The sequence below is a fragment of the Ursus americanus genome, chromosome 33, assembly GCF_024610735.1.
Source record: "Ursus americanus isolate L20-20 chromosome 33, mUrsAme1.1.p, whole genome shotgun sequence".
In the NCBI taxonomy this organism is placed as follows: Eukaryota; Metazoa; Chordata; class Mammalia; order Carnivora; family Ursidae; genus Ursus; species Ursus americanus.
In genome coordinates this window covers 4,560,840-4,587,163 of record NC_142159.1, presented here as the reverse complement: position 1 = coordinate 4,587,163, position 26,324 = coordinate 4,560,840, and the positions used below count along the sequence as shown (strand labels likewise).

The 26,324-nt window shown below is 40.2% G+C and overlaps 2 protein-coding genes across 8 annotated transcripts in view; both read right to left on the bottom strand.

Moving 5' to 3' along the window:
- Window positions 1-1,373: 1,373 nt before the first annotated feature.
- On the bottom strand, window positions 1,374-4,932 carry TMEM35B (transmembrane protein 35B). Of its 3 annotated transcripts, none has more exons than XM_045782587.2 (4): window positions 4,286-4,932; window positions 2,720-2,882; window positions 2,366-2,425; window positions 1,374-1,794 (listed from the first exon to the last, which is right to left on the bottom strand). In XM_045782587.2, exons 1-4 carry the CDS (start codon window positions 4,391-4,393, stop codon window positions 1,691-1,693), a joined length of 435 nt encoding a protein of 144 aa, XP_045638543.1. In that variant the 5' UTR covers window positions 4,394-4,932; the 3' UTR covers window positions 1,374-1,690. The 3 variants fall into 3 exon arrangements, with proteins under 3 accessions (XP_045638543.1, XP_045638542.1, XP_045638544.1); XM_045782586.2 differs by having other exon boundaries at window positions 2,720-2,900; window positions 4,286-4,827; XM_045782588.2 differs by lacking the exon at window positions 2,366-2,425 and having other exon boundaries at window positions 2,720-2,900; window positions 4,286-4,464.
- A 1,249-nt stretch (window positions 4,933-6,181) lies between these two features.
- The window catches only part of ZMYM6 (zinc finger MYM-type containing 6), a 40,366-nt gene continuing 20,223 nt past the window's right edge, over window positions 6,182-26,324 (bottom strand). For all 5 annotated transcript variants that reach the window (XM_045782329.2, XM_045782330.2, XM_045782327.2 and 2 more), the window contains 7 exons: window positions 26,141-26,291; window positions 25,070-25,242; window positions 23,856-24,003; window positions 22,506-22,646; window positions 22,034-22,071; window positions 9,839-9,983; window positions 6,182-8,175 (listed from right to left, as the gene is read on the bottom strand). In XM_045782329.2, the coding sequence (XP_045638285.1) occupies window positions 6,344-8,175; window positions 9,839-9,983; window positions 22,034-22,071; window positions 22,506-22,646; window positions 23,856-24,003; window positions 25,070-25,242; window positions 26,141-26,291 (2,628 nt within the window). In that variant the 3' untranslated portion in view covers window positions 6,182-6,343. The remainder of the gene's footprint in view (window positions 8,176-9,838; window positions 9,984-22,033; window positions 22,072-22,505; window positions 22,647-23,855; window positions 24,004-25,069; window positions 25,243-26,140; window positions 26,292-26,324) is intronic.

Genomic DNA, 26,324 nt, shown 5'->3' with positions numbered 1-26,324 from the left:
ATTCGCACACACACACGCCCAGGTTCTGACTGCGTAGGACCTCTGGGTTTCATCCCAGGCTTCCAGCACTGCTCTTCCACGCAGCAGCCCTTGGAGGTGGCTGTCCTCTGCCTCCAGGTAGATACCCAGGAAGCACCACACTGAGTGCCCTACCTCCCCACCCAAGGCTGGCAGTTTCAGAGCCTGTCAGAGGATGACCCCGTGCCCATTTCTGTTAGCTCTGCACGCCTAACGTGCACAAGGTAAAAGAAAAGGAAGGAATAGCCCATGTGGCTTGGGAGAACTCAGGCAGAAGCAGGTACTTAGACTCCGCCCTATTCAATGTGTAAATTTCAAGTATTATAAAAATTTAAAAAATGCAAGTGCCTTTTGAAGCAGCACCCTCGCTTCTAGGGAGACAGTAAGTTCGCAAAGGTGATTTACTATGTTTGCCGTAGCAAAAAAAGGGGGGGCAATCTAGGGGTGCCTGGGTGCCTCAATCCGTTGAGCGTCCCACTTTTTTTTTTTTTTAAGCTTTTATGTATTTGTCAGAGAGAGAGAGAGAGAGAGCACACGCAGGGGGAACAGGAGGCAGAGGGAGAAGGGAGCCTGATGCAGGACTCGATCCCAGGACCCTGGAATCATGACTTGAGCTGAAGGCAGACACTTCATGGACTGAGCCACCCAGACGTCCCGCATCTGACTCTTGATTTCAGTTCAGGTGATCCCAGGGCTGTGATCTCAGGGTGGTGAGATCGAGCCCCATGTTGGGCCGCGCTGGGGATGGAGCCTGCTTAAGATTCTCTTTCTCCCTCTCCCTCTGCCTCTCCCACCCTCTCTCCTCACTTCTAGAGAAAGACAGTAAGTATGCAAAGGGGATTTGCTGTGGAGTGTACAACAGCAAGACACCGGGTGCAATCTGAATGTTCCTCGGGGGGGCGTGAATAAACACACTACAGTACATCCTTACAGAGGAATACCGTACAGCCATTAACAGCAAGGAGGGAAAACAGACACAGAATGGTGCTACAGTATGTAGGTTTTAAAAAGCAGGTAATAGGGGCGCCTGGGTGGCTCAGTCGTTAAGCGTCTGCCTTCGGCTCAGGGTGTGATCCCGGAGTCCTGGGATCGAGCCCCACATCAGGCTCATCCGCTGGGAGCCTGCTTCTTCCTCTCCCACTCCTCCTGTTTGTGTTCCCTCTCTCGCTGGCTGTCTCTCTCTCTGTCAAATAAATAAATAAAATCTTCAAAAAAAAAATAAAAAATAAATAAAAAGGTAATAATTTATATTGTCTCATTTTCATTAAAAAATATCTGTATAAAGGCATACAAAAAGTTGAGCAGTACCGTTATTAAAAGGAATTAATAGTTATTTTGGTACATTAAAATTTGGGTGATTTAAATTGCTTTTCTGTTTATTTTCTATTTTCACATGACATGAGGAATGTTAGTATGTTTAACACGTAGCCCTCAAAACAGAGCAGTAGCTGTCCAAGACAGAAAGCAGGGTCAGGAAGATAAGATGTCCGCTTCAACACTGGCCAACCCTGGAGGTACTGGTAACAAGGTGGTACACTGTGTGTTCCACCATGTTCCTGCCGTGACCGTGGCATGGCATGAAGAGGCAAGAGGCCCTCGACTCCCAGGATTCCTTGAGTGCACTTGGAAGAGTCTTCTCCCTGGTGGGTCTGACCACCTCCTCAGTTTGGCCTCAGAGCTGGCAGATATCCAGCAGCAGCAGGAGCCCCAGGCAGACGACAGCTGGGATGTAGGTGTTCGGTGACTCTTTCAGAGACGCCAAGGTGAAGATAGCCCCTGGAATGGAAAGAGGTCCCTGAGGCTCCCTGACCCACTCCAGCTCAAGCCCTCCTATTCAACACCTCCCCACCACACACACACACACACACACACACACACACACACACACACACACACACACAGCAGCCTAAAGAGAACAGAACCAAGAATCAGAGGCCCCTTGAACTAATGTAGCCACTCTCAGAGGGTGAGAAAGAAATAGGATCAATCCTGCAAATAGGACAGGGAGGTGGGTAGATGGACATTCTGGAACTTCTCATCCTTCTCCCTTAACCCTCCTGGAGAGGCGGCGGCCCAGGGGTTGGTGGTGGAGTTATGGGAAAGATCTGACGATGAGGGAAGCTCCAGAGATGGAAAGCCTGGGGGAGGGGTGGCAGCAATGGTGCCACAGGCCAGGGGATACCGAAGAACCCGAAGACGTCTGACCTTCGAAGCAGCAGCTGTCTTTGTACATCAGGAGTTCCTGTGGGCAGGGCTGCTAGGAGGGGCTCCTCTAGGACTGCCTGTCACAGGGAAATTCTCTGCCTTTCTGTTCAGGGGGCCCAGCTCCCTTGCTCTCTGTTCCCACCTGCCAGACGCATAACTCCACGGGCAGCTGCAACTCCATCTCCTCGTCTCAAGGGTAGGGCTGAGGAGAGAGGGGCAGGGGCTTTTAAGTTACAATACGTCTTTACCATGGGGACACCCTGCAGCCAGTTGAATCAGTGAGGTAGGAAGTATGTCTGACATAGAACCATGTTATAGTGTATGAAGTTTAAAAAGCACCTGTCCTAGTCTGAAGACCACGGAAACTACAGAAAAGCAGGGAGTGCTCCTGGTTCCAGAAAAAAAGGAAAGGAGGCATCAGGAAAGGGAACAGCCAAATCTTCTATTACCCTCTGCCAGAAGTCCCCATTTCCCCAGTGCAGTTGCACCCCCTTACCCATCATGAGCAGGGTCAAAAGCAAGTTACTGATCTCTTGCAGCATCCGTGGGCCCAGGACCAGCAGCAGCCCAGCCAGCAGTTCCAGGAAGCCCACAGCCTCTTGGTAGCGCATGGGATCTGGCTGGTAGCCGAACACCTTCAACGGGAACACCTCAGCAAACTGCACAAACAGGGCTTTCTAGGAGCAGCAGGGAACGCCTGTCAGCCCCACTCGAGGATCCACTGCCTGGGCACTCCACAGGGGCATTCTACGTCTGCACCCTCAACTCCCCCAACCAAGGAGCTGCCATTCTCGGGAGGTCAGGTCCAGGGCTGAGGTCAGTCTGGAGAGGAGAGGGCCTCCCTGAGGGACTGAGCTTTGGAATCAGGAAACAGGCTTTATGCTCCAAGGAGAAGGGCTGGATGGTGGTGCAGAGGAGGACTGATTTTCTCACCAGACTGTCACTGGATGACACCCCAGCCCCAAATTCCAAGACCAGGAAGCTAGGCATGCCACAGCTTCTCTTTCTTGCTGCCTGGCCTGGTTTTCTTGAGGATACTATGCTGGGAATATTGGGAGGCGGGGGAGAGGATGAAAGGGTAGAGTGCTGCTTATTCAACAGATTCCACTCTGAACATGGTATGCTGGGCCTGGATCCCACTGCAGTAGACACGAGGGTAGTTAAGGAGCTCAAAGAGGCTCGTTTTGCCCAGTCAGGCTCTCATCTGAGCCACACGACAACCACGCCGGCTACCTTTTCCTGCCCCCTTACTCCCCACCTCAGCTCTACCTTCCCTACTCTGCTGCAAGGAAGGAACTCTAAGCTGTCTGGCTCTGGGGATGTCCTTCCCCAAACAATCCACCACCCTAAACCAGGAAGGAAGGGCAGAACCCAGGCCTGGGAGACGGAGGCTGCAGGGGTCTCCAAGTCTGGCTTATTTGAGGGGCTGGAGGGACTGGGGGGCATAACCACAAGAAAGCTTTTCCAAGAGTCTGGAACTAGCCAGGAGGCGGAAGGAGGACTTGCAGACTTTCCTCTCAGCCTCCACGGTAAGGGCTCTCTAGATTCGGAGCTAGGAGAACGTCTTGACTAGTCGTGTAACCTCTAGCAGATACACTGACCTTCAGGGCGAGTTCCTACTCCACCAAGCGGGGATTAATAACCCGTTCCTCGCGAACCTCCCAAGAACGCAAGCAAGCGAAGGAGGACAAGGGGACGGGGAGGGTGCTGGGTCCCCCATTCTATTCTGTCTTCTTCCCGCCCGGTCCCGACGCATTCCTCCTGTCGCCCTAGGTTTGCGCGAGGCCCCCGGGACTCCGCTGGAAGGAAATCTGCCCCGTCCCTTCCCGTCTAGGCAAGAGCCCGAGGACTCCGAGGTGCGCCCTAGGAAGGTGCCCACGCCTCGGTCGGCGTGCTCTGCCCCCGCTCTAGCGCCGTCTCGCCGGAAGGCGGGCGGGCCGAGGACTGGCCGGGCGCCGGGGCAAGGGCGGGGGTAACGGCCGGGGCCGCAGCACCCGCCGCCGCGCCGCCGCCCCCTCCCGCCAGCCCGCCGCCCACCCGCCGCCCACGCCCCGTCGCTCACCATCTGCTCGGACGCGGGAGCCGAGATCTGCTCCGAAAGCTTGGCTGCCCCCGTGAGTGCGAAGAAGCCGCCCAGCAGGACGCGCAGAGCGGCGAGCCCCAGCGCCATGGCCGCGCAGGCCGGCCGGGAGCGGGGAGGGAAGGGGAAAGGAGGGGAAGGGGAAAGGGCAGGGCAGGGCAGGGTAAGGCAGGGCAGGGGAGGGGAGGCCCAGCCGAACCCCGCCTCCTGCCGCGCGCTGGGTTCCTCTCTCCCCAGGGCGGCCAGAAGACCCGCGCCAGAGCCTCCCGCTCCTCGCCTCCCGAGGCCGTTGCCACCCTCTTTTCTGGCGGGGCATCCCCATCTCACAGATGGGGACACTGAGGCCCACCGGCTCAGCTGACTAAATGGGCGCCTTTGAGTTCAGGGGAAGCCTCTTGTCTCCCAAGCAGTACAGAGTCCAACAGGAGTATCTGCACGTGCCTCGCAGAAGACCGGGGTTTCCTTCCTGCCTGAACCTCCCAGGCTTTGCCAGGAGCTGCAGCCTAACCTGATGGGCCTGTGTCTGCATCTGTAAAGGCGGATAAGCCTCTCCGTTCTGAAAACAGGCCTGGCACAATGCCTGGCGCATGTAAGAGCTCAAAAGTTACTTGTAAATTCGTAAGTTACGAAATTATTAGTAATAAATCAGTAACAAGTGGTTAAAATTTTTTCTTTGTGTAAAATATATTTTCCCTCGAATTTCTCTCAGCTGAAATTAAAATGTGAAGTGTTTGAAAATTCAGACACTTGCAGCTGTGGGAAGAGAGACTTCACTGAACAAAACCCTACAGGCCACTCCTGGCCCATCTGCTATCACCTGGAGATCTGTCTAGACCCAGATGGACAATCGGTGGGCCAAATTAAGTCAGCTGTCTGTTTTTTTTTTTCACTCCCTCCCCCTCCCCAGCCAACAATGTTTGTTTACATTTTTTAACAATACAAAAAAACTTAAAGGCAGCTCTGACGCATGAAAACTATATTATTTCAATGTTCATAGATAAAAAGTATTGAAACACAGCCACACTCGTTTGCGTACTGCCTACAGCTGTTTTTTGCTGCAACCGCGGAACTGAGTTGTTGCCACCATATGGCCTGCAAAACCTAAAATATTGACTATCGGAAAAAGTTTGGCAAGCCCTGGTGGAGAGGGCCACAGAGACCCCTATAAAGGGTCTCAAAACTCTCCTGCTGCTTCCATTTCTGGTTAGCCAAGCAGCTCAGATCTTGGGGGGTTTTTTTGTTTTTCTAAACAATTTTCACTTTATGAATTAGAGAAAGAGGGACAGAGCACAAGTGGGGGAGTGACAGGAAGAGGGAGAAGCAGGCTCCCCGCTGAGCAGGGAGCCTCGTGTGGGACTCAATCCCAGGACCCTGAGATCCAAGACCCAAGCCAAAGGCAGACTCCTAACCAACTGAGCCACCCGGGAGTTCCTCAGATCTTGGTTTTATACTTACACACAACCTGCCGGAATAGGGGGCTGCCTGGTTGAAGACTGCAACGTCCCATGTGTTTCTAAGGGCCAAGCGGTTTCAACGTCCAGGTGTGCTGGTATGTTATAAAGGGGCCTTTTGTTACCCTCATTTTTGTCTCTAATCCAGATTATCCAATCAATCGATCAAATAGCTAAGTTCTGGGGCGCCTGGGTGGCACAGCGGTTAAGCGTCTGCCTTCGGCTCAGGGCGTGATCCCGGCGTTGTGGGATCGAGCCCCCCATCAGGCTCCTCTGCTATGAGCCTGCTTCTCCCTCTCCCACTCCCCCTGCTTCTGTTCCCTCTCTCGCTGGCTGTCTCTATCTCTGTCAAATAAATAAAATCTTTAAAAAAAAAATAGCTAAGTTCTCTACCTTAGACTATAGTAAAATTTTTATACAACTAGATATAAATGCATTATTATTAAATTCCTCAACAAAAAGAAAAATATTTAAAACACTTATTTAATCACTGAAAACACATATCCACATTAGGAAATTATATTTTAGGGAACTTATACAAAATTTAACACAAAATTATAGACTTTGATAATAAGCAATAGCCATGTTACTATTCTTTCTCCTTTACTAATTTTTCTATCCTTGGAATTAAAGATGTGACTGCAAGTCTTAGAGCAGAACCAGAAACCAAGAGATTTCTTTGTTTTGACTCCGTCAAAGCAGAAAATGTAGCATCACATAAATAAATAGTTGAAAAAGGCAACAAAAACTTCATTGCCTTTTCATGGAGTTCTGGGTAACTTGTCTTGGCATTTATCCAAAACTGAGTTACAGACATTGATTTAAATACTGATTGTAATTCCAAATCCGAAGATAGCTCTACTAGCTTTTCTTCTTCAAAGTCTGTGAGATTAGTATTTTGGTGATTCATAAAAGGATTAATTATCCACAAATTTCCTGAACGCAAGTCGTCTTCTGGTGGGTAACAGTCATGGAACATTTGAGAAAGTCCTTCCAGGTGCTCAGAAATAATGCCTGCAATGCCTCTCATATTTAAGTCTGATGAGTTTAAGAATTCGGAAAATGAAGGGAACATGTCATAATCATTCTCTTGTGTGCGCTTCAACCACATTTTTAACTTTTCCTTAAATATATCCATTTTATTATACAAACTGAAGAGAGTAGTCATAGTTCCTTGGAGACTTGAATTGAGTTCATTTATAAGTGAAAAAATATCTGATAAATAGGCCAGCTTTGCAACCCATTCCTCATCAAGAAAATACCTGGCCAAATCTGAATGCTTTTGGTTTAAAAAAATTTCAATTTCATGTCGTAATTCAAATAATCTTGTTAAAATTCTCCCTCTCGATAGCCAACGTACTTCAGCATGAAGTGGTAAATTCACATGCTCAGACCCCATTTCTTCACACAAAATTGTCAACATTCGTGAATTCAATGCATTGCTCTTTATAAAACTTAAAATTTGTGCTGACTGCAAAAGAATTTCATGTAAGCGTGGAGACAACTTTGCCGCTGCTAAATGTTCACGGTGAATAAAGCAGTGTGTAAATGCCACTGTGTTCGTGGCAATTTCTTGAATTTTTGCCCTTAAACCAGAACACCTGCCAGTCATGCTTGCAGCCCCATCTGTACAGAGACCAACACAATGTTTCCAATTCAGAGATTTACTGTCAATGTATTTTTTTATTAGTTCAAATATGTCAAAACCAGTTACTTGAGAAGGCATTTCAATGCAACATAGTAATTCTTCTTTTATATCACTGCAATCATAATCAATGAACCGTATGTAGCACAAAAGAAGGGTGATATTTGAGATTTCCGATGATTCATCTACCTGGAGGGCAAACCACTTGGACTTTCTGACTTTCTGAATCAGCTGATCTTCAATGTCTGCGGACAGTTCATCAATCCTGTGTCCAATCGTATTATTAGAAAGAGGAATGGTTTTCATTTTGTCTCCAGCACTTGAACCCAAAACTTCTGAACACATCTCTACTAAATACGGTTTAATTAATTCTTCAGCAATGGAGAACGGCTTCTTGCTGGCAGCAATTTGAAAAGCAACTAAATAAGAAGCTTTCACAAGTGACTTTTCAACTAGTAAACATTTTTTTAAAGAACTATTTTGACATTCCATTTCAAGAGATTTTTGTTCAAAAAAATCTACCGGTTTGTTTTCTAATTCTGAATGTTTTGTCTTCAAATGATGAGAAAGATTTGCTGGCTTCATATTTTCGGTGGGTAAAATTTCTCCACAAATGACACACTGTGGCCTTGGTGAACTTTCTTTTGATCCTGGACAGATGATAAAACCAACTTTTAAATATTCCGCATCACAAGTCTGGAAAAAACCTATTCTTTTTTTCTTTGCAGGTGGAGACTCAAGTTCCGCGTCATGTTTCTCATTAGGCATAGGGAAATCTGAATGAAATATTTGAATCACTGTTATTTTCAAGAAGAAATAAGCCATATTCTTTGTTTTCCCCCACACATTTAAAATTTATATTTTATTACTACTTATATTTGTCAAAAGCATACACTCATTAAAGTTGAAACCCAAACCATGATACTTCCATGGTGCCGTTAAAAACTGAATTTCTCCTTGCCCAAAACCTGGCCACTAACTAAAGCAAAACTGTAGGCTGCAGTACGTGAACTAGCAATGCTAGGTATTCAATAGATTACTGGCATTAGGGCTGAAGTCCACCGGACACATCAAATTAAGAACAAATTACTTTACTTTTAAAATTTTCAGATAAAAGGGAAAGTAAACGTTTCAAAAAGTTAACATCTGGTGAATCGAGATGAAGGATGTATTAATGTTCATTGTGTCATATTTTCAATCTTTCTGAATTCTGAAATTTTTCCAAATTAAAGTTGAGGAAAAAACTAAAGGTTAATTATTAGAATACCCAGTGTCCACGAGAGTAAAGAGAAATGGATGTTCTCAAACACTGATGTAATTTTTCAATTCTGTAACACATATCAAAAGCCTGAAAAATCTATGATAGCTTTTGAATCTGAAATTCTACTACTTAGGATTGATCCTAAGGACATAATTAGACAAGTAAACAAAAATCCATTTACACAACTTAACACTGTTTATAATATAAAATAACTAAAAGCAATCTCAATGTCCAATCTTAGGGGGATGGATACTTTGTAATCTATGCGTCCGTTAAGAATCGCAATGTATATTTAAATTTATATTGATATGGAATGTTTCTGATGAGCAATGTCAAATGAAAAAGCAGTTCACAACAGTGTATTTTAAACAATCCAATATTCAATCTAGAAATTCTAAAAACCTGTATGAGCACACACATACGCACACATACAGATGTCCACAGATCCTTCACTACCTTCCACATATAAATTCACGTACACAAAGAGTATATCATTTTAACAGGAATGTGAAACAAACAAATTTACTTTGGAAGGAAAACAGGATTCTCTTTGACTCCTACCAAAAGAAAGGCACCCTCCATAAAAACTCATGATTACTTGTTGACAGACTATGCTTTTAAATACAGTATATTCTGGGTAGTAATATTATCATTAAAAACAAAAATCAAAAACTGTTTCGGGCAGAGTAGGCTACACAAGTAACTAAAAATAGAAAGGTAGTGGCAGTTAACATGGATCAGGGGAACAGTTTACAACCTTTCCAAGTATGAATTAAAATAATTTTCCTGACCACCAACACTTCAGACACAGTTATACTTTTAGTAAATGACAAATCAATTCACGGCGTTTTTAAAAAAGAACTAAGGTTAAATCACTAATGCTTTTAAATAAATTTGTACCTTAGTAGTTATAATAGTTTGTACATCTGAAAAACAGCAATGCACACACAGAGATGTCTGTCCACTCTACACATAACGCTATGTGGGCAGATGGATTCAATTTAGTAGTTACTAGTGTTAATGACAATAATTATAAAAGGAATAAATTAGATGTTCAAACAAGAATGAATGTTTTCACATTTAAGAAACTGTAAATGATTTTCTTTGCCTTTCCTAAAAAAACAAAAACAAACAAAACAGAGTAACTTTGTACGTATGGAGAGCGCAAGGACACATACCTGTCTGACACTCCTTGTGTTGCGTATGTGGTTTGCAAGAGGTGGCCTTGGTCTGTGTGACAGGCTTGCACAATATTGCTTTGTTTTTTAAAAGCCTGGGAGACTGGGAAGATAGAAGTTTCATGGCATCTGTCTGTGTGCTTCCCTAGTTAAAAACAAATTAGAAACCAAAAAGAGATGTTTTTTTAGTACCTTATCACTGACCATAATTGTATCAATTGAAACATGGCACACAGCAAAAGAAATGTAATTCTGAAAGAGCAGTTGCAATAAAGAAGTTACTTTAAAAAATATACACTAGGGGCGCCTGGGTGGCACAGCGGTTAGGTGTCTGCTTTCGGCTCAGGGCATGATCCCGGCGTTATGGGATCGAGCCCCACATCAGGCTCCTCCGCTATGAGCCTGCTTCTTCCTCTCCCACTCCCCCTGCTTGTGTTCCCTCTCTCGCTGGCTGTCTCTATCTCTGTCAAATAAATAAATAAAAATCTTTAAAAAAAAATAAATTAAAATAAAAATATACATTAATTTCTAATTCTTGTAATCAGTATCCATTCCATTTATTAATTTAAAAAAACCCACTCTGCCTATAGTAAGGACAATCAAAACAGTGAAAACAATCTTTGCTGATTAGGACAATTGGCTATTCAGAAAAATTAGATCCAATCTCAAACCATATGTAAAAATATATTCCATATTGATCAAAGACCTCAACATTAAAAAAAAATAAAATTTTAAAATCAATGGAAAGGGGCACATGGCTGGCTCAGTCAGCAGAGCATGCAACTCTTGATCTTGGGGTTGTGGGTTCAAGCCCCACATTGGGAGGAGAGATTACTTAAAAATTTTTAAAAATCTTAAAAATCAAATCAAATCATATCAAATCAAATCACTGGAGAACTTTCAAATGACCAGAACAAAGAGAAGGTATTCTCTTTTTAAAGATTTTTTGTTTTAAGTAATCTCTACACCCAACATGGGGCTCGAACATACAACCCAAGATCAAGAGTTGTATGCTCTACTGACCAACCAGCCAGGCACCCCAAGGAGAAGGTATTCTTTTTTTTTTTTTTTAAGATTTTATTTATTTATTTGACAGAGAGAGACAGCCAGCGAGAGAGGGAACACAAGCAGGGGGAGTGGGAGAGGGAGAAGCAGGGGCTCCATCCCAGGACTGAGCCACCCAGGCACCCCAAGGAGAAGGTATTCTTAAACAAAACACAAAAGAGTTAAAAACAAAATAGAAAAGACTAATACATTTGACTACCTTGAACTTTTTTTTGCAAATAAAGGTCTTTATAAAACAAAGCTGAAGGATAAGCAACACAGTTGGAGAATGTACTGAAAACATGTTTTCCATTCAATAAATATTTACCGAATATTTACTGTAAACCAGGCACTGTCCTAAGCCCTGGGGATACAGCAAAAAACAAGACAAAGAAAGTCCTGCTTTTATGGGCTTTACATTCTATAGGGAGACACAGAAGATAAAAAGTAAAGCAAATATATAATGTATAATTCCAGGTAGTGCTAAGTGCTATGAAAGAAAGAGAGCAAGATAAGGGAATGGAGGGTGATAGTGTAGAGGAGGGGTATTTTTGGAATACACATTGAGCAGAGATCTTCTGAATACTCAAAAGAGCAAACCATGTAAAGGCCTGAAGCCAGAGGACTCCAGGCAGTGGGATTACAGACGCAAAAGCCGTCAAGTGGGAAAGAGTTCGGCGTGCTTTAGGAACAGAGACGAGAACAAGACTGAGATAAAGTAAGCGGGGGCTAGAATGAAATGTTTGAAGAAGCAGGCAGAAGCCAAATCGTGTAGGATCTGGAGGTCTTAGTTTTAAAAACAACAAGAAATTAGGATTGTATTTTAAATGTGATGGAAAGCCACTGCAGATTTTATTTACATTTACTTTTAATTTTATTTTAAGATTTTATTTATTTATTTGAGAGACAGCAAGTGCAGAGGCAGCGGCAGAGGGAGAAGCAGACTCCCTGCGGAGCAGGTGCCGCTATATTTACCTTTTAAACAGGGAGTAGATGTAATAATTTTGAATTATGTAATAATAGAAAAGGTATAAAAGTATATACATGAAGGGGCACCTGGGTGGCGCAACTCTTGGTTTCAGCTCAAATAGTTGGGGTCATGACATTGAGCCCTGCCTCAGGCTCCATGCTCAGCGCGGAGTCTGCTTAAGACTCCCTCAGCCTGGGATGCCTGGGTGGCTCAGTCATTTAAGCATCTGCCTTTGGCTCAGGTCATGATCCCAGGGTCCTGGGATCGAGTCCCACATCGGGCTCCTTGCTCTCACTTGCTCTCTGACAAATAAATAAAATCTTAAAAAAAAAAAAAAAAAAAAAGACTCCCTCTCTCTCTGCCACCCCCCTCCATGTGTGCTCTCAGATAAATATCTTTAAAAATATATATGAAAATTAAGTTTTCCGTCTGCCCTCTATCCAGACTCAACCTTGAACACAACCACTGTCCCCAGTTCCCTATACATCCTTCTAGAGATGGTCCCTATAATTAAGTTGCTTCTGACTACAAATTGGTAGCATATAATCAGTGAGGTTCTAGCACCTTGCACTGTACTCAGAGCAAGCTATCACAGAGGAATATTTACAAAACTTCGTATAAAGCTGCCGTAGTAGCAGCTTTATACATTCAATGTACCGGAGGTAATCTGAAGAGTCTCTGCTGCTAAACAGTGAATGTTAAAAATATCTGCTATTACAAACAATGCTATAATAAATATTCCTACATATAAATTAATTCTACATGTGCCAGTATATTTATAATTAAGGTTTTATATATTTATAAGTACGGTTTGGTGGGTCAGAAGGTTTTAATTATGATGGTACAGCCAAACAGCTTTCCACAGAAGGATATTATATCAAATTATATGACCTTCAGCAATGTATGTGAGCCTGTTTCCCAACACTCTAGTTAACACAGTACTATGAAACTTTTTGCTATTTCTCAATAAATGGAAAATTACCAAACAGTAGTGTGGTTGGGTATTTTGCATGCTTAAGCATTATTAGTTTTTCCTCTTCTGTGAACTATCTACTCCTGTCTTGTGCCCTGTTTTCCTTTAGCTTTTAAAAAATTTCTAGGCATATTTTTTGAATGAGCACTGTAACACATGACAGAAAATTCAAAGATTTAAACATTTAACAATGAAAAAATAATAATTCCCTCTCTTAAAATTCTGCCTCAGTCATTCAGTTCTCCTCAAAGGCAACCACTATTATCTATTTACTGGCTGCCTTCCAGAGCTTTCTATACATATGTATAGGCATGTGGTTTGTGTGTGTGTTTAAAATACAAGCGGCAGTATGCTATACCATTTTGTCTTTTTCGTTTATTATATATGAGACTGCTCTATGTCTGTACAGATATAGCTCCCACATTCTTTTTAAGCACATAGTATTCTACGGGTATGGATATAGCATATTTATTTTAACTACAGTCCCCAAAGAGCTGCTGCGTATGCTTGTGAAGGGAACTCCACTTACCAGGCCACATGACTAAGTATAAGATAGGAGAGGGGTATATTTCAGGACCTACCCATTTAGGCCTATTTTTTTTCTAGTTCACACAGTAACTCAGGATGAACTCACAGTGGCTCTGACTACTGATGAAACAATTTGGTTGTTTTCAAGCCTTTGCTACTACAAACAATGCCACAATCATCCCCGTATATACTTCATTTTATAAATGTGTGAAATGTATCTGAAGGATAAATTCCTAAAAATGGAGTTCCTTGGTGATATGGTATTTACATTTTAAATTTTAACAAGTTTTACTAAATTGCTCTCTGTAGCAGTTTTACCAACTGCTATTGACAATATGTAAAAATGCCTTAACAGTGTTATCCATCATTTTTATCTTTGGCAATCTGATAAAACTGTAGTTCTAACTGCCATTTCTCTAATTTTGAAGTTGAATATCTTTGCATATGTTTAAGAACAATTTTTATATCATAGTCTGTAAACTGAAGGATCATAGTTTTGCCCATTTTCCTAATGGGTGCTGGGTCTTTTTATTGATTCATAGCAGCTCTTTACATATGAAAAAAGCTAGCTTTTCATGACATGAACTGCAATCTTATAATTTTTTTCATATCTTTTGACTTTGAAATGTAGCTGAATTTCCCAAACAAATCTTTTATGGCTTCTGGGTTATGTGACATATTTAGAAAGACTACCCACTTCTGCATTTGAATTCTTTCCTGTATTTTTTCCTACTACTTTATTATTTTTTTTATACTTAAATGTCTTCTGCATCAGGACTTCCTTTTGGTGTAACTTGTAAGATACAAATCCAACTGTATTTTCTTCCATATGTATACTCAATTGTCACTATTTACTGAATAATCTCAATCTCCTACTGATCTGAATGCCATCTTTATTATTTCTAAATTTGCATATATATTCAGGTCTATTTCTGGACTTTTCTTTAAAGATTTTATTTATTTATTTGACAGAGAGAGAGAGCGAGCACAAGCAGGGGGAGTGACAGGCAGAGGGAGAGGGAGAAGCAGACTCCCCCTGGAGCAGGGAACCTGATGCGGGGGGGCTCAATCTGAGCCGAAGGCAGATGCTCAACCAACTGGGCCACTCAGGCACCCCTGGACTTCTTTTCTATTCAGTTGTCTATTCATGGCTTCCGTATCAGTTGGTTTAACTACCTCACTTTATAAAATTTAGAATTTTACTATAATTTCGGAAACCGGCTCTTCCCCCTTCTTTATCTTTTTCAGAATTTCACTGAAGGTTTTTAAGCAGTCGCGTGACAATCTGATTTGTTTTAAGATCATTCTGCTAACAACGAGGAGGAAAAAAATGCAAAGAGCAAGAATAGAAGCAGAAAGACAGGTAGGTAGTCACTGCAATGAACCAGAGAAAAGATGATGGTGCCTCAGACAAAGGAGGTAGCAATAGGAGTGGTAAGAAGTAAGGAACACTAGAGAGGAAGTCTGAGGGAAAATAGAAGTGTTCTGATTTAGACATATTATTTGAGATGGCTATTAAATCACCTAAGTGTGTATGTCAAGTAGGCAGCTGGATACATAAATCTGGAGCTCAGAGGTCATGACAAGAGAAATGAATCTGGGAATAAACCACCATCTAGGTGGTGTTTAAAACCACAGGACTGTATTGAGTCCCTGGGAAGTAATGTAGGTTGAGATAAAGGAGAGGTATGCTGACCTGGAAGCTGAAGAAGGTATTTCAAGAAGGAAGGGGAAAATGAGGGTATGGGTAAAGGATAGGTAAAATGAGAACTGAAAATTGACCATTGGATTTGCAAAATAAAGGCTGATGGCAACCTTGACAAGAGCAGCTTCGGTGGACTTAAGTCAGTGGACAACCTGACTTAAGTAAGTTAAGGAAAGATAACGGATAAGGAAATTGAGGCAGGAAGTAGAGGCCACCCTTAGGGGAGTTTTTCTAAAATGGAGAGCAGAGAAATAGGACAATAGCTAGAGGGCTATGCTGTTAAAGGATTTTTTTAAAATAGATATTAAGTATTACTGCATGTTTTTGTATCAATGAAAACGAGTAGAAAGAAGTGGGGGCAAATCCGGAATATATAAAGAAATTCTATAAATTGATAAGGAAAATTTTCAACACAAAAATGGGGGAAAATCAAAAACAGGAAATTCAAAGAAAATTCAAATGTTCAAAAACATAGAAATATAAGCAAACATGCTAGTAATTAGTGACCTGCAAAGTAAGACAATAAAATGTTACTAAACAGATTGACAAAAAAACAAGTTTAAATCTGACAACATTAAATGATGCAAGGCTGTGGGAAATGAGTACGATCATAAACTGCTGGTGGGAACAAAAACTGAAATAGCCATTTTAAAAACTAAAATTACAAATACTCTTTGACTCCAAAATTCCACTCTTTCATACCTACACTAGACAAACACCTGCACACGTTCACATGGAGACATATGCAAGGATGTTCATTATAGCAGATATTTTACAGGTTAAAAATTGGAAGTGTTCATCAATAGGGCAATGGATAAATAAAATGTGTTACTTTCATAAAATATTATACAGCAGTCAATAAACTAATAAACAAATTAGTCACAGGATACAAAATTAACATACAAAAATGAGTTGCATTTATATACACTAATCATGAGCTATTAGAGAAAATTTTTTAAAATCCCACTTACAATTGCATCAAAAAGAATAAAATACCTAGCAATAAATTTAATCAAAGAGATAAAAGATCTGTACCCTGAAAACTACAAGACACTGATGAAAGAAATTGAAGAAGATACAAATAAATGGAAGCTATACCATGTTCATGGATTGGAAGAATTAATATTGTCAAAACACCCATACTACCCAAAGCAATCTACAGATTCAATGCAATTCCCACCAAAATACCAACAACATTTCTCACAGAACTAAAACAAAGAATTCTAAAATTTGTATGAAACCACAAAGACCTAGACTAGCCAAAGCAATCTTGAGAAAGAAAAACAAAGCTGAAGGTATCACACTCCCTGATTTCAAACTATACTACAAAGCTCTAGTAACCAAAACAGTATGGTACTGGCATGAAAACAGACACATAGATCAATGGAATAGAACAGAGAACCCAGAAATAAACCCACCCATATATGGTCAATCAATCTACACCAAAGGAGACATGAATATATAGCGGATAAAAGACAATATCTTCAATAAACGGTGTTGAGGAAAACTCAACAACTACATGCAAAAGAATGAAACTAGGGATGCCTGAGTGGCTCAGTTGGTTAAGCGTCTGACTCTTGATCTCAGCTCAGGTCTTGATGTCAGGGTTGTGAGTTCAAGCCCCACATCAGGCTCCATGTTGCGTGAAGAGCCTACTTTGAAACTATCTTACACCACATAGAAAAATAAATATGAAATGGATTAAAGACCTGAATATAAGAGCTGAAACCGTAAAACTCCTAGAAGAAAACATAGGAAGTTAGCTACTTCCTTTAGAAGATTTTTATTTATTTATTTGAGAGAGAGAGAAAGAGCACGAGCGGGGGGAGGAGAAGAGGTGGGGAGAGGGAGAGAGAGAATCTCTCAAGCAGACTCCTCGCTCAGCACAGAACCCAACAGAGGGCTCAATCTCACAACCCAGAGATCACAACCAGAGCCAAAACCAAGAATTGGACACTCAACTGACTGAGCCACCCAGGCACCCCAGGAAGTTAGCTATTTGACATTGGTATTAGCAACATTTTTTTGGCAAGAGCAACAAAAGCTAAAATAAACAGAATTATATCAAACTGAAAAGCTTCTACACAAAGAGGGAAATGATAAACAAAATGAAAAGGCAATCTACTGAAAGGGAGAAAATATTTGCAAATCATCTATCTGATAAGGGGTCAATATCCAAAATATACGAAGAACTTACACAACTTAATATCAAAAAAGTAAACAACCCAGTTAAAAAATAGGCAGAGGACTTCAACAAGCATTTTTCCCAAGAAGACATACAGATGGTCAACAGACACATGACGAGATGATCAACATCACCATTATCAGGGAAATTAAATTAAATTAAACAAATTAAAACCACAACGATTTATCACCTCAAACCTGTCAGATTATATATTATAAAAAAGACAAAAAATTACAAGTGTTGGCAAGGATGTAGGAAAAAAACCCTCCTGCATTGTTGGTGAGAATGTATACTGGTGCAGCCCCCATGGAAAACGGTATAGAGTTTCCTCAAAAAATTAAAAATAAAACTACCATATGATCCAGCAATTCCACTTCTGGGAATTTATCCAAAGAAAACCAAAACACCAAAGTAAAGAGACATGCACCCCAAAGTTCAGTGCAGCATTATTTACAATAGCCAAGATATAGAAGCAACCTAAGTGTTCACTGATAGATGGATGGATAAAGAAGATGTGATGCACGCACGTGCGTGTGCACACACACAGGAATATAACTCAGCCGTAACAAAGAATGAAATCTTGCCATTGCAACAACACAGATGGACCTAGAGGATGTTATGCAAAGTGAAATAAATGAAATAAGTCAAACAGAGAAAGACAAGTACCATAGGATTTCACTTTGTAGAATCTAAAAAATAAAACAAATAGAGCAAAACAGAAACAGACTCAAACATAAAGAAAACTGTTGGTTATCAGAGAGAGGGTGAGGTTGGGGGGGCAGGCAAAACAGGTGAAGGGGATTAAGAGGGACAAAACTTAGTTATAAATAAGCCATGGGGATGTAATGTACAGCGTAAGAAACGTAATAACTTTGGTGACAGATGGTAACCAGACTTATTGTGGCAATCATTTTGTAATGTATAAAAATATCTAATCACTATGATGTACTGATATACTCCTGAAACTAAAAGGATACAGTATGTCAAACTATACTTCAATTAAAGAAAAAAACTTAGGGGCGTCCGGGTGGCTTAGTCGGTTGAGCTTCTGACTTTTGATTTCGGCTCAGGGCATGATCTCGGGGTCATGGAATCGCTCAGCAGGGAGTCTGCTTGAGATTCTCTCTCTCCCTCTCCCCTTCCCCCCTGTGCTCTCGCTCGCTCTCTCTCTAAAATAAATCTTTTAAAAAGAAACTTAAATTTTAAAAGAAAAAAAGAGAGAGGAGAGAAAAAAAACTAAGCAAATAAGCCCAATCTAATAATGGTTAATTCTCAATGGTGGGAATACAGTAGAGCGGGAATTGGCAAAGTATGGAGTAGACCAAGTCCAGTCCACCACCTGTTTCTGTTAAAATAATTTTATTGGAACACAGCCACTCGCTCATTTATGGATGGCCTATGGCTACTTCCGCACTACAATGGCAGAGGTGAGGAGTTGCAACAGAGTCTGTATGGCCTGCAAGGTCTAAAACATTTACTACCTAGATCTTTATAGAAAGTTCACTGACTTGCAGATTTTCTCCTTTGTACTTTACGGTATCTCACCTTTCCCTGAAATTTAAGACTATTTAAATAACTTGAAGGAGATTCACACTAAAGCCCCAGAGAAACAAAAAAAGATTCTAAAACCGTCAGGTTTTTAAACATTGTAAGAGTACTACATTATTTATTATTATACTTGCTACAGGCTAAACTGAAAATATTAATCAGAGCTATTCTATAACACAGGTTAAATGACTGGTGAATTACAGAGGTACTCCACATAGGGGAAAAAATATATAGGGCAGTCACACTTAATATGAGAGATGTATTCCTGAAAACCCTGAATAATTCAAACTGACTGTCCCATACATATAGAGGAGGGATGCATTCTCAGAATACATAAATCTACAACCAATATAGAATGTTCTCTTTTTTTTTTTTTGTAAGATTTCATTTATTTGAGAGAGAGCATACATGAGCGGTGGGGAGGGGCAGAGGGAGAGGGACAAACAGACTCCCAGCCAAGAAGGGAGCCCCAGAAGGGGCTCAATCCCAGGACCCTGAGATCATGACCTGAGCCAAGGCAAACACTTTTTTTTTCAATTTTTTTTTTAATTTTAAAGATTTTTATTTATTTATTTGTCAGAGAGAAAGAGAGTGCGTGCACACAAGCAGGGGGAGTGGCATGCAGAAGGAGAAGCAGGCTGCCCGCTGAGCAAGGCGCCAGATGAGGAACTGAATCCCAGGACCTCCATCATGACCTAAGCGAAGGCAGTCGCTTAATCGACTGAGCCACCCAGGCGCCCCTCTAGAACACTTTAATAATACATACTAATAATGTATTAAGCACAGTATATTAGTATAGTATAAAATGCAGTACATTAATACTTAATTTTATAGTTATATGGTTAATAACAGAATTAATTCTGTAACAGCAATTAACTGATCATGTAATTTAAAAATATAACGTATAATACACAATATACAAAGTTAACTTAATGGTATTTCATTAACTAATGTAGTATTCTGCCTGAAAATAATTAAGTAGAAGTTATCATTATCATCTTCCAACAACACAAGTAAGGGAAGAGTTAAAAAGTATCAAATTAGCGGAAGTTCTCTCTTCATATCACCAGGAATGCTAGTCTGAGTCCTTGGAAGACTTCTAACAAATGGATCTAACGTGGCTGGTTCTTGCCTCTCATTTTTTTTTTCACTGAGCGTTTTTTTTTTTCCCACTGAAGATGTCTTGATATGCAGACACACTGTCCATTTTTCACCTTGCCACCATGAAACAGCAATCCACCTTTGAATCATTTCCTTTAATAACAGCAATTGCTGCTGGAATATGGCCAAAAGCATATGCCAGTTACTTCACTGCTGGCTGTTGTGCTGAAGGCCCAGGCTAACTGCTGGGGCCCTGTTTTTCTAATTGTAGCAAGTCTTCCTTTATTGATCCATGGAGAACAACCCAAGCAAAATGTCAACATCCCCTTCACCAACCTTGCACAAATTCACCTTCTCTACCACTTTCACAGATTCTGTACTAGGTGTGAGGCTGTCTCCCCAGTTAAAGCCTCTTTAGATTATGGTAAAGCTGAAATGTTTTGGTAGCTTCAGTTAGCAGATACAGCTCGCTTGCTCATTTTTGTATTCTTAAAACCTCGGTAGGCTTTAAAATTGGAAAGCCAGCCATGACTTGTAGTAAACCTTTTTGTCTCCCTTTCAATTCCTTTCAAATCATCAAAACACGTCATGCCTTAGCACAGGCGATGGCTTGGCCTTAGGGCTGCATTACGGCAGCACTGATCTTGCAGCTCTGTTGCCAGGATTTTTTCCCATTTATTCCATTATTTTTGCCTGGTTAGAAGATATTTTTATGTGAACTAAATGATGCGCCCTCTTTAATGCTGCTTTTGGGGGGGGGTTTTGAGCATTATCTCTAATATTCGGCAGGTTTCACTCTCCTAAATGAACAGCATGGGGGTTCACAGCCGAGGCCTGGACTTCATCACAGAGCTTTGTAACATCTAACTTCTGTTCCAAAGATACTGCATTTGGGGCACATTTTTAGCACTAGCACCACTACTTAATGAATTTGAATAACAATGTTGTATGATATATAAAAATATTTTTAATTATACCAAAAACAAATGTTAAGAGAACAGCCAAAAACAGTCACCAAAAACGTTAACCCAAGAAAGATCTGATACATTAGGTTCCTATGATATTGATAAAGGATGATGGGAATTTGGTTTCCTGCTAACACAAGACACGGACAACAATGACATAGTTTGCAATCCTTTCAGGCTGCCAGATTTGAAATTATGCATTTCTTCAAAATATTTTTTTTAATTTTGGAAAGTTTCACAATATTTCAAATTTGAGACATAAAGTGGGAATTTAAATGTATTTTTACTTTGCACTATTTTCAGCCTCACATAATTTGAAGATGCATAAAACACCACAATGAACTTTTTCAAGAGACTTTCTCCTCCCTCCCGTTCTTTCCTTCTTTCCTTCCTTCCTCTTCCTTCCTCCCTCCCTCCCTCCCTCCCTCCCTCCCTCCCTCCCTCCCTCCCTCCCTCCCTCCCTTCCTTCCTTCCTTCCTTCCTTCCTTCCTTCCTTCCTTCCTTCCTTCCTAGGTTCCATACCCAGCATGGAGCCCAACATGGGGCTTGAACCCTGAGATCAAGATCTGAGCTGAAATCAAAACACTTTAACTGACTGAGCCACCCAGGCGCCCCTCAAGAGACTTTCTAGTCTTAAAGAAAAATACTTGAGGGGCGCCTGGGTAGCGCAGTCGTTAAAGCGTCTGCCTTCGGCTCAGGGCGTGATCCCAGCATTCCGGGATCGAGTCCCACATCGGGCTCCTCTGCTGGGAGCCTGCTTCTTCCTCTCTCACTCGCCTGCTGTGTTCCCTCTCTCGCTGGCTGTCTCTCTGTCACATAAATAAATAAAATCTTAAAAAAAAAAAAAAAAGAAATCTTTCCCAAGAAAGAGAGATATTTCTTAAAAAAAAAAAAATACTTGAATGTAGTAAAAGAGAAAAATAAGCAACCAGATGGAATTAACAAGTATTTAAAGAAATTAAGGAGACAGAACACAATGAAATAAATCAGAAACGCATTCTTATTAATGATGTAACTTTAAGATCCCAAAACAAAACTAGCACATAATAGATTACTCTTTTTTACAAGAGTAAGCTGCAAACAGAAATATATTCAGGTACGTATTAGAATGCTACATCCAAAATGAAAATAAACACAAGTGGCATTATGAGGAAAAATATTAACAATAAAACTTACATCTTCGATGATCTTTGCTGCCTCTTTAGTAACTGCACCTGGTATAAATTAAAACATACATTATCCCCAGGATATACAGATGTAAACGCTGAGACCAAGAAACTGCTTTCCTCTTACTAAGGTGGGCCAGAGTCTAGTCCAGAATTTCACAAAAAATGGTCCAAGGAAACTGGACATCAATATCATCTGGGCTGCCTGGTAAAGATTCTTGGGCCTCAATCTCATCCAGCTGTATTAGAATCTCCAGTGATAAAGGCAACTACATTGAAATCACTTAGGTTCTTAAAAAAAATAAACTATACATGCCACTCCTTCTCTACCCAGGCAACCTACTTGCTACCTACTTCCCTCTGAGAAAAAGGGCCATGTTTCCTTATATAAATATAAATGTAAATATTAGCAACAAAACCTACTTAGACTACACAGCATTCACCTCTACAGTCTAACTAAATGCCTTTATGTCAAGTCATACCTTTTAAAACACTGTTAGTGCTCCCTGTAGGCTGCGTAGGAGATATTTTTGCCAATGACACCACACTGGTTATAACTGGTGTTGTATTTTTCCTTGCAGAAGGGAGCTCCACTGAAGCAGTCTGCACCTTATAAATGTTTACTGATTAAAGTAAAAAAGACCTCGTGTAAACAAAAGGGTTACACACACACAAAAAAACCCTGTTTAACAACTAAGTTTTCAAGGAGCAGCGCAAATATCTAACTCTGTGTAAAGAATTATTCTGGTCAGATTAACATTCATTTGGACTTAAAGACAGGCTGATTCTCTAAAATTATAAACTTCAAATGCTATTTAACATGTAAAAATATAGGTATTAGCTTCACAATCAACTGGCCTTCTCTATTAGTGAATATTAAAACCTCCTTCGCCTAAACTTGCTTCCAATAAAAATTTAACATGATAATTTTAAAAAATAAGTTGGTGAGGCACCTGCCCATTAAATGGTTTTTTGCCAACCCATGTGATAAAATGAAACTTCTACCAGTGAACTGGCTGGTCTTCGGGACTGGATGATGACATAAAACGCTGGCAAGTGGCATATGGGATTAAGGTGATGACCAGTAAGACTGCAAAGGTAGACAAGGGCCAGACTTTAAGGACAAAGCACATGGATTCTGTCAAGTCAACAGCACTCCAGGCTTTGATCAGAGAGCACAATACCAAATGGTTTGAACCTAACTCAGAGAAGCACTACTTCAAGGAGCTACTTTAAGAACACGCCACATATGTATCTATTCATCTGGATATTTTGACCATATTAGCTGTCCTACTTGCAAAATTCTTTTATTCTTAGCCAAAAAAACTTTGCTACCTATGAAGAACTGGTCTACTTTATGTTTTCTGATATAATTAATGTGTTGGTTCTTTTTCCTTGGCTATAAGCAAGCTCTGGATCAAATCTTACGCCAGTCACAGAAACTATATTAACGTACTTATAGCCTCTCCCTTTGTTTGCCCTGTTTTTCTTTTTTTTTTTTTTTCTAGTTTATTAACTGAATGACATATATCTCTTAGTGGAAGTGACTTATGTATAAATAAATTCAAAAGCAATCAAATCTAACTTTCCTATAAAATTAGCACTTACAACATTTACTGATTTCTTGATGTGTTTGACTATGATAGCAAAAAACATCAGGATTAACTCTCCCTGAAGGGCAATCGTTAAGAATTCTTACAGGAAAATTTAAGGAAATCCAAGCTATTTGAATCCAGTAAAATTTTGTTTTCATTATATTATTTACAACTACGTGTGCTAATAGTATATCCTAGCACTGACATAAAGATCCTGTTAGCCAAGTTTAATTTTACCTTTATTTTGTGAAAGAGGATCATTCATAATTTGCCGATGACAAAACTCCAAGACACAAAATAAGTTACAGAAATGTTTGATGTTTCCTCGCCATTTTATGGACTCACTTAGCTTACCCTGTCGTTTACAGCCATCACACTTGGCCATCTGAGAGAGAAATGTAAGACAGGATAGGCTTAAAACCACAAAATAATGAAATGATAACATTAATCATAAAACCAGAAGGCACTATGAAAACAGGATGTAAAAGTCAGGTGAGATCACAAAATACAAGGTTTAAAATAATGCGGTTAAAAATAGATATACTTATTTGTTTCCACATAGATGCCCTCAATATATAGAATATAAAAATTGATCTCCCATTTTCAAAATTTTGGATGAAGGACTCTAAAGATAGGTTCTACTTTTAAGAGGTTAAGAAGCAGCATAATGCAGGAGAAAGAATATGGACTTTGGAGTTGTAATTGATTCTTCAAAAAATATTTAACTAGGTATCCTTTGTCTTGAGCACTGAGATAGTTTCCCGGTCATATAGTTATGATAAAGACATACTTCTCCGCCAAGATTATATTTTAGAGGGTAGGTAGAAAAAAAAAAAAAAACAGATGATTTCACTCAAGTGTTACAGATGCTGTCTAACTATCACCTACCAGCTTCTCGAAGGGTACATTACTTATCCTCCTTGGCTCTTGCTCTTTTTCCTGATTTATAAATTGGTAGTAATACATTTATGAAGCACTGGGTGTGTATTAGTGGTTCAATTAATTGTAGCTTTCACAGTTAGCCTTCCAAAAAAGTAATTTTTTTAAAAGGTAGTGAGTAAGGAGGTCAGTCATAGTCACTTGACCTATTAAGTGAGAACAAGGTCTGACTTCTAATTCATCACAGTAACCTTCTGAGAGAGCCACTTAAGACAACATAACAATGTAAGGTTCTAACTTGAAAGAATTGTTATCCATAAGGTCGATATGCCTGAAGAGAAAGCAAAATATAAAAATACAAGGAACATATGTTCAAACAACAACGTCTCTAGAAATCCTATATTCTTTACCCACAAAATTTTGTATTTCTATTCAATTAAAGTTTGTTTTAGGAGCCCATAATTTATTTTACCCAGCTCTAAACACTAAATTTTACTTCACATGATCCAAATATATTTTAAGAAAATAATTTGTACTAACTTCAGAAAGCCAAAAAGGTATGTTACATTTACCTGATAAAACAAAACTGTAAATTTGGACATGCAATCTTCACAACAAAACTCTTCTAACTTGCCCTCCAATCGATTTTCTACCAAATTAGGGGATGTCTGTGAGCAATAACTGCACATCTTACAGTAATTTCCCCATCGTTCTCCAAAGTCACGGGCAGAGAGGAATTTGCAAACTGAGAACCAGAAGGGATGAAAGGAAGAAACATCAAACTTACATTAACCTAAAGGAGATAAAGTGAGTTTCCACAGTCTCAGGTACCAGCTAAGCTAATTTCTACATACCTGACATAATCACTTGCTTCGAGGATAGGAGCAAGCATAGTCTCTATATTCACAAAACAAACTCGTATCACCTTTTAAATATACTCTAAATATTAGGCCATCTATTTTCAGAAACATCAGAGATATAAAAGTTTCTTAAGCCAAGAAGCAGTAATTGCTTAAGTACCCTCTTTACAAGTGGGTGCAAGAACAGAAAGATCTCTCAAGTCATTGCTAAACTTATGAAGAGATTTTTTACACTCTATACTAATACCATTGACCTAATTATCTTTCGAAAGTCTTTTTTGAGCTTTAAAGCAATTTATTTAAGATTACTGTAATTTAAAAAATCATCACAAGCCAATCATATCACAAATATATTACAATATTTAAAATTTTCTTCAGGGCGCCTGGGTGGTGCAGTCAGCTGAGCATCCAACTCTTGGTTTCAGCTCAGCTCATGATCTCAGGGTCATGGGATCAAGCCCCACATTGGGCTCTGTGCCCAGCGTGCAGTCTGCTTAAGACTCTCTTTTCCTCTGCTCCTCCCTGCCATGTGCTCTCTTTTTCTAAAATAAATAAATCTTGAAAAAAATTTTTTCAAGTATTAACATTTAAAAGTATAGACTTCAAAGTGACTTCAGTATAAAAAATAGTTAAGTAAGCATCAACCCAAGAAAAAAGCCTCCAATTATACCTCATAAAACAAAATTACTTGAAAATTAATTACAGATGAATGGCCCCACTCAGTATGAATTACTTTATAACAACATGCTCTGTGGATAAAACTGAACTGCTTGTTTTCTTTACCTTCGCTACAGAATGGCTTATCAACCCCTGAGAATCGGACAGTCTCCTTTATAATTTTCTGCAGTTTACAGTAGTCACACATTGCCATAACTTTATTTTTCTTTTTGTATTCATCAGAGCAAGTTTTGCCACAAAACAGAAACATTTTACCCTGCACAGGAAAAAAAAAAAAAAAAACAGTCAT

Bases quoted from the DNA above. Each gene is read 5' to 3' on its own strand.
- TMEM35B (XM_045782586.2), bottom strand. From the start codon at position 4,393: ATGGCGCTGGGGCTCGCCGCTCTGCGCGTCCTGCTGGGCGGCTTCTTC. The intron at 2,901-4,285 runs GTGAGCGACGGG...TGCTGCTCCTAG, and splicing joins CTCCCGCGTCCGAGCAGATG to AAAGCCCTGTTTGTGCAGTT. The intron at 1,795-2,365 runs GTGGGAACAGAG...TTTCCATTCCAG, and splicing joins TGGAGTTATGCGTCTGGCAG to GGGCTATCTTCACCTTGGCG.